This window comes from Centroberyx affinis, unplaced genomic scaffold (genome assembly GCF_046629955.1).
Source record: "Centroberyx affinis isolate AG114_WGS23_722 - 3 ecotype Tasmania unplaced genomic scaffold, CSIRO-AGI_Caff_v1 ptg002974l_1, whole genome shotgun sequence".
NCBI lineage: Eukaryota > Metazoa > Chordata > Actinopteri > Beryciformes > Berycidae > Centroberyx > Centroberyx affinis.
In genome coordinates, this window is record NW_027281082.1 from 213,811 (window position 1) to 226,205 (window position 12,395).

Genomic DNA, 12,395 nt, shown 5'->3' on the forward strand with positions numbered 1-12,395 from the left:
ATGTTTTTCAGACGCCAAAGGATGTTTATGTATTTCTGGAACAGCAGTCCTTGCTCGTTTTGTGACCTTAGGTGTTTGTTTGTCCTAACTCTGTGTGTGTGTGTGTGTGTGTGTGTGTCCAGTTGCGCAGGGTCCTGCAGGTGTCGGTCCTGGTGGTGGAGCTCCTGGACGGCGGCTCGTCGGTCATGGTCAGCCTGGAGGACGGCTGGGACGTCACCACACAGGTGCGACTGACAGCCACAAACTGAAAGACTGCAAAATTTACTTGTTCACTTTGTCTTTCTGCCTCTCAGTAAATTGGGAAAAATTAGCCATACGCCATTTATAGTCTGTATTAAGTAACGTCTAGTACCGCCCCGTTAGAAGGTGTGGAGCTCATGTGTTGTGTGAGTCAAAACGGAGGAGAATCTGGAACGTGGCAAACATCCTGCCGTCTCTCAACACACAAACACAAACCGCATATATTAAAATCCACAGCCTGTGCAACTATGTAACTGTATAATAATAGAGAAGAAACTTTATTGTCCACACTTGGAAAATTTGGAAAATATTCGCCTTTGGCTTCACTGTGGTGGAATTAAAAACAAACATGAAAAAACCCCAAAAACATAACACTACACAAGAAAGTCCAGAACATAATATTTCACATGTGGAAGACGATGCAAAAGTGCGATTTCTGGTGGAGAACTGGTAGAAATTCAGGTTAGGAGTTCAGTCAGGTTATGGCATTTGGGATGAAAGCCGTCTTGATTATATTTTTTGTGATTCTGGGAATTCTGTAGCGCCTCCCACTGGGCGCCTTGTCAAATTCAGTGAAATGTGTAAACAATCACCAAAAATCTCTTCTGTCTTTTGCCTGGTCTGAACTGTTCAAAGTTAAAATATTAAAAGTCACTTCCACTACTTTCAGTGAAGCTTCTGCACCCCGACTCTGATGTGATTTTTCTGACCTCCCGTCCGTCTCCTCAGATCGTCTCCCTGGTGCAGCTGCTGTCGGATCCGTACTACCGGACCTTCGACGGCTTCCGGCTGCTGGTGGAGAAGGAGTGGCTGTCGTTCGGCCACCGCTTCAGCCACCGGGGGGCGCAGACGCTCGCCAGCCAGAGCAGCGGCTTCACCCCCGTCTTCCTGCAGTTCCTCGACTGTGTGCACCAGGTGTGTGTGTGTGTGTGTGTGTGTGCTGTGGAAACTCAAGGGTTTTTACGACCAAGATGGTTTTAGGTTTAGGTTTTATTTATTCGCACCATAAAGAAAAAAAAAAGATAATACAAAACGAAGCAAAAAGGGCATGTGCCGGAGAGGTTTGAAACCCAAGTGGGCTTATACAAAGAACCTCAATAAAATAATATGGTGTATACAATGGAGACAACAACAAACAAAACAAGAAACAAACAAAAAAACAAGTAAATTAACAAAAAAACAAGTAAATTAAGCCAAAAAACAAGTACATTTTAATGTACAATGATAATAAATATGTATGACAATGGTTGCAGTATTTCTCTTATAATGAGCGAAGATGTCCCCAAAAATCTGAATATGTCGCTATGAAAATAATGTGTTATTTAATCTGTAAGGGCAAATGTTTTGACGAACATATCTGAATCCGAATCGCTTTTATTCGTCAAATATTTTGACCTGGTTACTTGGCGCCGACGCTTTACAAGACCGCTACACACTACAGGATAAACACGGCAGGTGCAGGACAAAACGAAACCGGACTTAACATGTTGTGCAGACAATTGACACCTGGTATTAAAATGCGATCTGTATCTGGGTATGTTAATTAGACAAAAGAATGTTAAAGCAAGGTGTAAACGCACGCAGCAGGCATTGCGATCGTAATGTGATTGGATCTCAGCCAAGTGTAAATGCAAATTTGCATTTGCGAGAAAGTCCTGGCGGCGAGCCATGAAACATCCTGACTCACTGTGAAGTTTCTCTCACTGACTAATATTTAACAATTCATGCGTGCAGGGTGTCACATGAATTGTTAAAGATTACAGTGAGAGTGCTGCTGGTGTTTTTCCCTCTCGAGTCGTGACGTTTTCAGCCGAGCCCCCGAGTTGAATTCATTTCTGGGAACTGAGCACGCCGCTTTCCTTAACCATTTTAACTTCATCGCTTCGCCACCCGCTCCCAGTTTCTCTTTGTGGCATGAAAGACGAGCCTCTCCTCCTCGAAGGAAAAGTAAATCCAGGCTGAACTTGATCACATCTAACGATTTGTTTTGATTGTTTTTGTTGACAGTGCCTCCTCTCCACCTGCTCACCTGCTTTGTGTAGTTTGCGTGAAAAACAAGATCTGCTCACATTGCAGACAGCGAAAACGCATATAAATACCAGCTGTAAATGCAAAAAGTGTGATCGGATTGGTCATTATCCAGATTGCATATGTATGTACAGATTGCATTTTAATACGTATGACAGTGAACTTGACGTCTTCATTGAGGAAACTGAAGGAACATTTACATTGTTTGACTAGAGGTTCTCTCTCTGTTTCCGGCTGCTTGTTCCTGGTATGCGAGTGTCCATCTGTGTGTTTATAATGCTTTATGTGTGTGTGTGTGTGTGTGTTTACCTGAGACTCTGACAGTCCTTCCTGTTTTGCTGGACCGTGACGTGGTTTCTGCCGCCTTATCACACGCAGGAAGCGTCTCTGCCACTGAGCGGTTTCAGCGGCCATAAAGATTTACGAGCCGGCTGTCTGCGGCGGCCCTAAATACTCCGGTGTCCCCGGCATCACGGCTATTATTAACTCATGGCCGGCTTCCAGTCGTGTCCTCTCTCTCTATTTCGGACTGTTCCTTATTGTTGGCCTCGCTGTAAAAAGTCCTTAAATAACGCTTGTGTGTCACGAAAAGAAAGTGGGACTGTAAGAACACAATAAGTCTGGTTTTAATCACCGTAGAATCGCGGCGTCTTGCCCTGACACAAGAGAAATATTTCCTTCTATGTCCCGTCCTGCGATGGGAACGCCGTGGGTTTGATTCCCCAACGCTCCGGCTTCACACTGGGGATTAATAAAGTGACACCGAGCATGTTTGGAGCGGTTTATTCAAACTCTGCAGCGTTTACTCCTTCAGTTCGGTCCGTTTGTCCAGGTGAGAACATGGCATTTGAACTCGGGTGGCACCAAATAACCCGAGACGCCTGAAAATGTGAGTCTCAGTGCTCTAACAAGAGAAGAGCAAGGTGTTATGGGTAATAAGGAGACAGTCGTTGACGTCTGTTAGCCAGCTGCTACTCGTGTTCGGAAAGCCGAGCAGAACAAAATTAACCGAGGTCAAACCAGTCTGGACTCATCTTCAGCTATTTCTTCATGTGTTCTTAACTGGTATGAACACCAGAGAAGAAGAGTGCAGACAAGTCCGTCATGCTTAGGGACAGAAGCTGGAATCGGATTTGTTTTGACTCCAAGACTACTGATGACAGGTTACTAAATCTCTGTCTCTGGCTTGTGAGTCATGTGACTTTTGTTTATAAGTCTTGGCTCGCTTGTAATTGAGCAGCGTGGACCAAAACAAATCTGAACTAGAAGAGCACTCGGAGAGCGCAGACCTCCGCCAAGGTTCGTGCTATTATTGCTTGTTCGTGAGTCGGATCCGCTACAAAATGTAGTGGGTTCTTCCTTGGTCCATGCTACACCCTTCCACCAAGTTTCATGAAAATCAGGCCAGTAGTTTTTCCATAATCCTGCTAACAAACAAACAGACAAACAAACAAACAAACGGCACCGAAAACAATACAAAACAAATACAACAAACTGTTTCCAGTCTGGTTCAGACTGAAGAAAACAGACTGTGGGTGTGATCGCTACCTGACAGAACATCCATGTGAAGCTGTACTGGTCTCCTTGCCTCCTCAGATCCACCTGCAGTTCCCCATGGAGTTTGAGTTCAGTCAGTACTACCTGAAGTTCCTGGCCTATCACTACGTCTCCAACCGCTTCAGGACCTTCCTGCTCGACTCAGACTACGAACGCATAGAGCTGGGTAAGCTTGTTTTTCAAACTCATTTTTCAAATCTCATTTTGGAATAACTCTTCTTACAGTCTAGGTTTGGACTGTAACAAAGCCTGTTTTACTTTCCCCCCCTTGTGCAGGAGTGCTGTATGAGGAGAAAGGGGAGAGGAAAAGCCCCCAGGTGTGTAAGTCTGTGTGGGATTACATCGACCGACTCAACAAGAAAACACCGATCTTCTACAACTACATGTTCTGTCCTGAAGACGAGGAGGTGAGCGCTCACACACACATCGTCCAGACAGGATGAAACGTGACAAATAATCTGTTTTATCAGGACAGGAGCCAGGAAACTCACTTTTTTTTGTCTAGAGTTCCTTAAATAATTTTACGAGCCAACTAGATTTTTACATAGAGTAGAATTGCATCTCCAAATGATGGCTAGTTATCTCCCAAAATGGCTAGTAGAACAGACAAACTTACCAGCCACAACAAAACTAGCAGCATTTAGATGGTGGCTGGTGTTAGTTTCCCACCTTAAACTGCATGATGAAAATACAACATATAACTTAAATAAGATCCAGAATATTTAAAGCCACAGGCAACTGAAGTCTCAAATTTCTTTAGTTTGGTTGTTTTGCTGCCTTTTCAATTTACTAAAAATCTTTAAAGTATAAAAAAAAAAAGTCAGTTGGTTTTAACATTGCTAAACACAACTGTTTCAACAAGAGGAACAAAACTTGCGATAGGAACCATGAAGAATTGAGCAATATTGTTTTGAAAAATGCTATATAATTAAAGTTTATTATAATTATATGTGACATTTGGCAGATTTTTGAATATTTTTGACTGCAAAATCTCCATCCCACCTCATTCACACAAGGACACTATTCTCTCAGAAACAGTGTTTATATCTGTACGTTTTCTTTTAAATCTACTCACCTTTTGCATATTGGTGGAAATTACATTTATTCATGTTCCTAAGCCTTTAATGTCCCACTGACTGTAATGTAATGTGCTGTGATCGTCTTGCAGGTGCTGTGGCCCTACAGCTTCATCTCCAACCTGAAGGTGTGGGACTTCTACACGGAGGAGACGCTGTCGGAGGGGCCGTCCTACGACTGGGAGCTGGTGCGGGGCCGGCAGGAGCGTCCGGCGGAGGAGACGCCCGACAAGCCCGACACCAGCGGGCCCAAGTCCCAGCGCCACATCGTCTGGCCCTGCTACGACAGCCGCAGCAAGGTGGTGCCCGACGCCATCACCAAGCTGCTGCAGGTGGGTGGAGGAAACCACAACACACGGCTGGCTTTGTTTTAACAAGGGAAAGCCGGTCTGGAGATTCAAACCAGCATCTCCAAACGTCTAGTAACCCTGTAACCTGTAACCCCGACACAAAAAACTACATCCACGCTACATATCACACGTTTCCTTACACTTAAACTGTGTGTGTGTGTGTGTGTGTGTGTGTGTGTGTGTGTGTGACTCTCAGGACCTGCAGAGTCTGGAGGCGGAGCTTGGTCAGGTGTCGGAGAAGTGGAAGGACACCTGGGACAAAATCAAGACAACGCAGCGGACCGAGGCCAAACTGGAGAGCAGGGTGAGAGCAGCAGACTTTTACTGGATATTTTAAATGCATTCAAAAGTCCAGACTCTGCTGAACATACACTCCACCTGAAAAAGTGAAAGTGTGTGATTCACAAGATTGAGTCCCAGAGGAGATCAGGTTCACAGCAGGGGGAAGTGCGGTGGAGATGCTTGGCTCTACCGGTTCAGTTTACAGGAATCAGTATTTGCTCCTATCTCATAAACCAATCATTTACTTGCAAGCTGTGAAATTTTTGTTTATTGTCAGTGATGTGATTGTAGGAGGTTTTTAACGAAAAGAAAAGTCTTCCACTGACATCTTGTGGCCAGAAGGTAGAATGCAATTGAAGAGTTTAATTCCAAAATGAAGTATGCACTATTTGATTTTTTACAAAAATGGAATCGGCTCACGAAATGATTACTGACATAAAAGTAAAACAAATGAGAAAAATCTTTGTTTGTATAGCACTTTTCAAAGTACAGATATAAAAGTGCTTTTCAAAGGAGTAAATAATAAAAAAAAAAAAAGAAATCATCAAAAGTAAAAAGGAAAGAGAAATTTACCTAAAAGCAACACATAAAAATAAAGGAGAAAAAAAGTGATGTAAAAGATTATACTGATTTATTTTTTACCAGTGTTATTGAGTTGCTATTGAAGTTTCAAGTCAACTTAAGACCTTGGTTGTGATTCTAGAGGATAGAATCACCTGTTTAGAAGAATTTTAGTTTTGAAATGACAAACTCCCATTATCCTTAAAGTTTTCCTCCTCCTCCTCCTCCTCCCTCCTCCCTCCTCCTCCTCCTCCCCCCCCCACAGCCGTCGTTCTCCAGCTCGCTGCTGATGTCGTCCAACCTGAGCCACCAGCGGCGCTCGCAGGGCGTTTACCTGCAGGACAGCAGCGTGGGATCCTCCATCAACCTGGCGCTGGACTGCGAGGTCAGCGCCACCTCCACGCCCGTGGCCGGCCGGCCGAGCACCAGCACCCTGTACAGCCAGTTCCAGAGCACCGAGAGCGAGAACAGGTCCGTACCGCCGCCGTGACTCTGCAGAGGGACTCACACTTGTTTAAATAAAGCTGAGGTTTATTAGTTAGGGAGGACAGGCGGCCCATGCTCATTTAACACACTGTAGCTGTGTGTATGAGCGCTGTTATGTGTGATGATGTTTAATACATTATCGCAGTGGAGACAGACCGGAACTTAAAGGTGCTGTGTGAAGCATTTTAACTTGAGTAAATCATTACCACAGTTATTTTGAGTATAATTACCATAAACAAATTAAACTATAGAAGCAATCACAATGTTTGTTTACAATAACTTCCGGGCAGAAAACTCCTGTGTCACGTACATACAATTTAATGGCGCGGAGCAAACGGGGGCGAGGAACAACTGAGATAAAGAGAAAATGGTTAAGTCTTTTATATCTTATCTTATCTTGTATAGTGTATGGGGTTGCCGGGTAACGATAAAGAGTGGAGAAGGGTTCGGGTTTTTCAGATTTCCACCTGCGAAGAGCAAACATACTCAAAGACAGCTCTGGATTCAGCGTCTGAAAAGGGAGGAGATCCGGGAGAGGCCGACTGCTTGTATCAGTCGACCGGCGGTGAGATGTCACTGTTGGGTAGATTTGGTTTATCAAACAGCAGAAACATCAGATAGGTTTAACTACAGTATATATCTTTAAATGTTACGGTTACGGCTGAAAATGACAACAGAAATAAACAAGTTTGCCGATACCTCCGCAATTCAAATCAATCGCCAGTTGTCTACCCGGAAGTGACTGTTGTTGTTAGCGCGAAGTCACGGTGATTCGGTCTATTTGCCGAGAAGATTGTCAGCCTCTACAAGCATTAACACTGCATTTTACATTGTGACCCACCGAGTCAGATGTTGTGGGAAATCTGGTGATTGTTTTACGGCACAAAACAGGAAGAGTTAAAAGGTTTAAAAGGTTTACAGGGTTCCTACGCAGGTCTGGAAAGTCTGAAAAAGTATTAAAAATGAATTTGATCATTTCCAGGTCTTGAATAGTTTGGGAATTTGAAAAAAATTTCTGGAAAAGAATGGAAAATGTTGTGGTTCAGGTCCGATACACACATAATTCTAGCTTTTATGTTGTTGTAGAGCCACTTTGAGTCCACAGTTTTGTGCAGAATAATGTTCAGATAGAGGGACGCTCTTCTTACCCAGCCGCTGTCAGCATGCATTATATCAAGTACCGACCAAAATCAAATCCAGTCGAGAACATAGGGTCTGGGAAAAATATGGAATTTTAAAATGGAAAGCGTGTAGGAACCCTGCCAATCATCTCACATATTCTGATATTTGTGGCTGTGAAGAACAATCTTCATCTATACAGTGATATGACCTAGTTAGCAGGGGCAAGATGTCTATCTGCGTAAATCATATTGAACACCAGACAAAATCTTCAAAACAAATCAAGGGCTGGAAAAAGTATGGAATTTTTTTAATTGAAAATGTGTAGGAACCCTGAGTTTCCGGTAGCAGATGGTGGAAGGAGTGAAAGGCCGATGGAGAAATCACTTCATCACACATCATGTTAATCCTCTTCAGGAAAACGAAGGAGAAAATCACACACAGAACGATGCCGGGGAGGGACAAGTGATAACATCCTCCTTATGACAGGAAGCAACAGGGTTTATGGGAAATGTGGTCTTCATTTTGAGAGACATGAAAACAAACAATGCCACTGGTGTGAGATAGAAGTAACCAATCATCTCTTATCATGGTCTCATTTGTTTAAAGTAATTATACCAAGGAATCACAATTATTAAAAATTACACCTTAACACCTTTTAGCACCTTTAATAAAAGGGATCAATGTGATGAGTATCAGGCAGTCAGGAGCCACCAGGACGGTTTGGGTGCTTGTTGTATTATGTTTCACTAAGCGCTCTGCCTTGTGGCGGCAGGATGGACTAGTGCAGTGGTTCTCAACGCGGGGTCCGGGGACCACCAGGGGTCCTTGAGGGGGTCCACAGCAAATTGATGAATCGTTAAACTTAATTTACAAGAAGTCATGATCATAGTTTCTCTGTTATCTCTCTACCTACGATACAGACAGTCATGGAATTCTGGATAAAATCTAAATCTAAAATCTAACAATAAAAATATTCTCAGATTTGGGTCCGAGAGACAAAATCTCAATGTTGGACTGTCTAAATGGGGGTCCGTGGCTCTAATGTGGACTAAGTTAGGGGTCCTTGATATGAAATAGGTTGAGAATCACTGGACTAGTGGTTAGAGAGGACCGTCCTGTAACTCATATGTCGCAGGTTTGATTCCCACAGCAGCCAGTGTGTCCATCCTGTCCAGCTGCCTTTGAGCAGGAGAACGTGAAGCCGCTGGGAAACATCAGAGCGTCTAAAATGTCAAATGTGCTTTTCAAATGTTCCTTTGACCGTCTCCCATTAGGAGTTTCGAAGGCATCCTGTTCAAGAAAGGAGCGTTGCTGAAACCATGGAAACCACGGTGGTTTGTGCTGGACAAGACCAAACATCAGGTAAAGGAAAAGGCTTCACTTGATAGCAAAATATTTTCTCTCAGACCTACAAACTTAACCTTGTGTTGAAACTGATTCATCACCATTTGTCTGTAACCATCTCTCTCTCTCTCTCTCTCTCTCTCCCTCTCTCCCTCCCTCCCTCCCTCCCTCCCTCCCTCCCTCTCTCCCCAGCTGAGATACTACGAGACCCGGCAGGACAAGGACTGTAAAGGGGTGATTGATCTGGCCGAGGTGGAGTCTGTCATTCCAGGAACGCCCACCATGGGAGCGCCGAAAAACATCGAGGAGAAAGCCTTCTTCGATGTGAGTTCGCCTACGTTTCACTTTTAACTTTTACACTCCGTCCCGTGGTTGAGTCTGAAACCGGGGCGTTTCCAAAACGACAAGAGCAATATTGACACTTAAAAGTCCCAGAGAAATGAACAACTCCCATTACTTTTACTTCCTGGAAAATCTTATCTTTAACGGTGACATCACGCTGCACCAATAGACGTAAATAAATATTCCACCCAACAAAACCATCATGCATTTTTGAACAATCCCGCCCCTCCCATCAAACAAAACTGCCTTCCTCTCCCTAACTGATATTCCATTGTTTTAGACTTTGTTTAAACAGTAAATGCGTCAAATCAAGGAAGTAAAGATGCTGTTTCATGGTGTTTTTAAACTTCTCTAACAGCATTTAAAGTCCCACTGAAACGGAAGTTAGAGCGTCTTTAGCTTCTGTACTGTGACGCATTTCCCAGTGAAACGGAATATTTGAGCGGTGTACAGTTACAGGAGGGATTTAAATCAAATCCTTCGCATTTGATTGGACCGCTAAACAGTGGGCGGGGCTTAGAGTTTAGCGCGATACGGAGCTACAGAGGACTGTTGGCTCCACACACACCAGGTTGAAGAATGATTGATGGGTGGATGTCATGATATTATTGGTTGAAAATGGTTGGTTCATGCTTACGTAAGCACACGGCATATTTTGTTTTACAGGAAGAAAACATGATTGGATTTTGATATAAGAATACAAAGAAATGTATTTTTTGTATTTTTTTTTGGCATATATTGTTAAATAGGTGCACAATATGACCGGGGATGTGATCTAAAAGGGTTAAAAATGCATTTTTCATTTCATCTCGACTTTAAAGGAAGCCTGTATGGAAGGCTGGGATTAATTTCTTCCCCTCCTTTCCGTTTTCCCCCTTTCCAGCTCAAGACGACCAAAAGAGTGTACAACTTCTGTGCGCAGGACAGCCTGAACGCACAGCTGTGGATGGACAGTGTTCAGAGTTGCCTGTCGGACGCCTAGAGAGAAGGCGGGGACTCTTTTAAAAGGAGGACAGGAGCAACCCAACCAGGAAATGAATGAGCAGTGAACCCGAGGCACCTGACGGACATCCCCTGCCGGCCAATCCCAGAGGGGGAGTGGGGGGGGTGATGGGAGCGGGACGGGGGGAGAAGGAGAAGGAGGAGGAGGAGGAGGAGGAGGAGGAGCCTTTCCCGCAGTTAAGCTCTGTTCAGTGTCGGTAGTGTTGAACTAATAATCTTGCGTCACAACGTTTCAGTGTTTTTGTTATAAAAAAAAAAAAATAAGAAAAGCAAAAGAAAAATGAAAAAGAAGACAAGACCCTGAACAACCACTTGCTGTTGTCTCACCACGTTGCTGCAGCCCCCCTCACCCCCCACCCCCAAACACACACACACACACACACACACACACACACACACACACAGTCTGACCACTATCTGCGCTGGATGTCTACATGCAAAAAAAAACGGGAGCTTGCAAAAAAAACAAAAAATGAAGCATGCCGTCGTTCTGCGGGGCGGTTTCTCACCAAACTAATGCGACCTGCGGCGTGGACCAGCATGAAGATCGATCCGGACCCCCCTCCACCTGCTAAACCCCAACACACACACACACACACACACACACACACACACACTTTAAAACACTCCAGGAAGGACAGACGGAGCAGCTGCATCGCCCATCACCCCCAGCCACGCTCGCTGTTGTTCATGAATTGAAGCTGAACGCAGGCTGAACCCTGAGCGGACGAGCCGACAGCAAAACCCTCTTCCTTCCTTCCTTCCTTCCTTCCTTCCTTCCTTCCTGCTATCTCGGCTCCTTCGTTTCTCTGCCTCTCACTGCCCGATGTAGCCGATCTGCCGTATATTTTAGAGGAAGTTCAACACCCACTAATGTGTTGCTGTGGCCCAAGACAGAAGAGGCGGGAGGGGAGTAGGGGGGTCTTCAACGGTTCATGAAGGAATTTACTTTTTTTTTTTTTCTCTCTCTCTCTCTCTCTTCAAAATCTCACATTTTGTATCCGAGAGACATGAAACGTTCCTCATCTCCTCCTCCTTCATTCACAGAACGGTTGGCGGCGGCGATGAAAATACTGTGAAAGCCATTAGTAATCAAACCAGGAGAGCGCCGGTCGGAGATTAGATTCTTGGGTCTGTCGGGTTGCGGAGCGTCACTAAAGAGTGTTTACAAAAAAAAAAAAGAGAGAGAGAGAGAGGCTGTGGACGAAACTTCCCTCACTAAGCTAAAACCTCTTCTTCTTCTTCTTCTGTGCTTCTCATCAGTGCATCTACAACCACTATTAACATTCAGATTTTTAAGGGATATTGCTGAAGGAAAAGGAGGGATATATTTTGTTGATGTGATGATTTTTAAAAAAAGATATAAAAGGATTTCCTGGAAGGTGAGAGATGAGGATGGAAGGGGGTGCTACGGAGCAGAGAGTATTATGGGATGCCTCGGGAGAGAGAGAGACTTGGAACGGGAGATTTTCTTTGCGTTGAACCGGAACCGGAAGCGGGGGTGGGGGGGGGGCAAACACATGTATTCAAGTGTCTCGGATATGAAATCTATTCAGTAGGACGTTACTGGGCTTGTTCAGACTTTACAATGAACTGTTTTTGAGATGCATCGCCGTTAATATTTCAACTCTCTCTCTCTCTCTCTCTCTCTCTCTCTCTCTCTCTCTCCACTCGGGCTTCAGTGTTTTTCAGTCCGGGCCTGTTAACGTTACATTCTGTCCTAAAGCTTGTACATAGAGGAGTCTGCTAGAAAATTATAGAGAAAGAAATATGTTTAGCTGGATTCTTTGAGGTTGCAAAAATCAACTCACTTCTATTTTTTTTTCTTTTTTTTTTTTTTTTTAATGCTACAGAACTGTATTGGTTAGTCGTCGTCTGGAGCCCCCTCCCCCCCCCCCCCCCTCTTTCTTCCCCTTTTGTCACAAGAACCACACACACACCCACTCTCTTTAACACAAACCCTGCTATGTAAAATATGGTTATACTGCTGTCTTGTTGAACATAA

The 12,395-nt window shown here is 44.2% G+C and overlaps 1 protein-coding gene across 1 annotated transcript in view; it reads left to right on the top strand.

Annotated features, from left to right (window-relative positions):
• sbf1 (SET binding factor 1) overlaps window positions 1-10,473 on the top strand; it is a 75,989-nt gene extending 65,516 nt beyond the window's left edge. The window contains exons 32-41 of the mRNA XM_071536980.1: window positions 123-224; window positions 970-1,155; window positions 3,865-3,991; window positions 4,102-4,232; window positions 4,994-5,233; window positions 5,448-5,555; window positions 6,360-6,565; window positions 8,977-9,064; window positions 9,239-9,370; window positions 10,272-10,473. Coding sequence (XP_071393081.1) covers window positions 123-224; window positions 970-1,155; window positions 3,865-3,991; window positions 4,102-4,232; window positions 4,994-5,233; window positions 5,448-5,555; window positions 6,360-6,565; window positions 8,977-9,064; window positions 9,239-9,370; window positions 10,272-10,370 — 1,419 coding nt within the window. The 3' untranslated portion in view covers window positions 10,371-10,473. The remainder of the gene's footprint in view (window positions 1-122; window positions 225-969; window positions 1,156-3,864; window positions 3,992-4,101; window positions 4,233-4,993; window positions 5,234-5,447; window positions 5,556-6,359; window positions 6,566-8,976; window positions 9,065-9,238; window positions 9,371-10,271) is intronic.
• The last annotated feature ends 1,922 nt before the right edge of the window (window positions 10,474-12,395 follow it).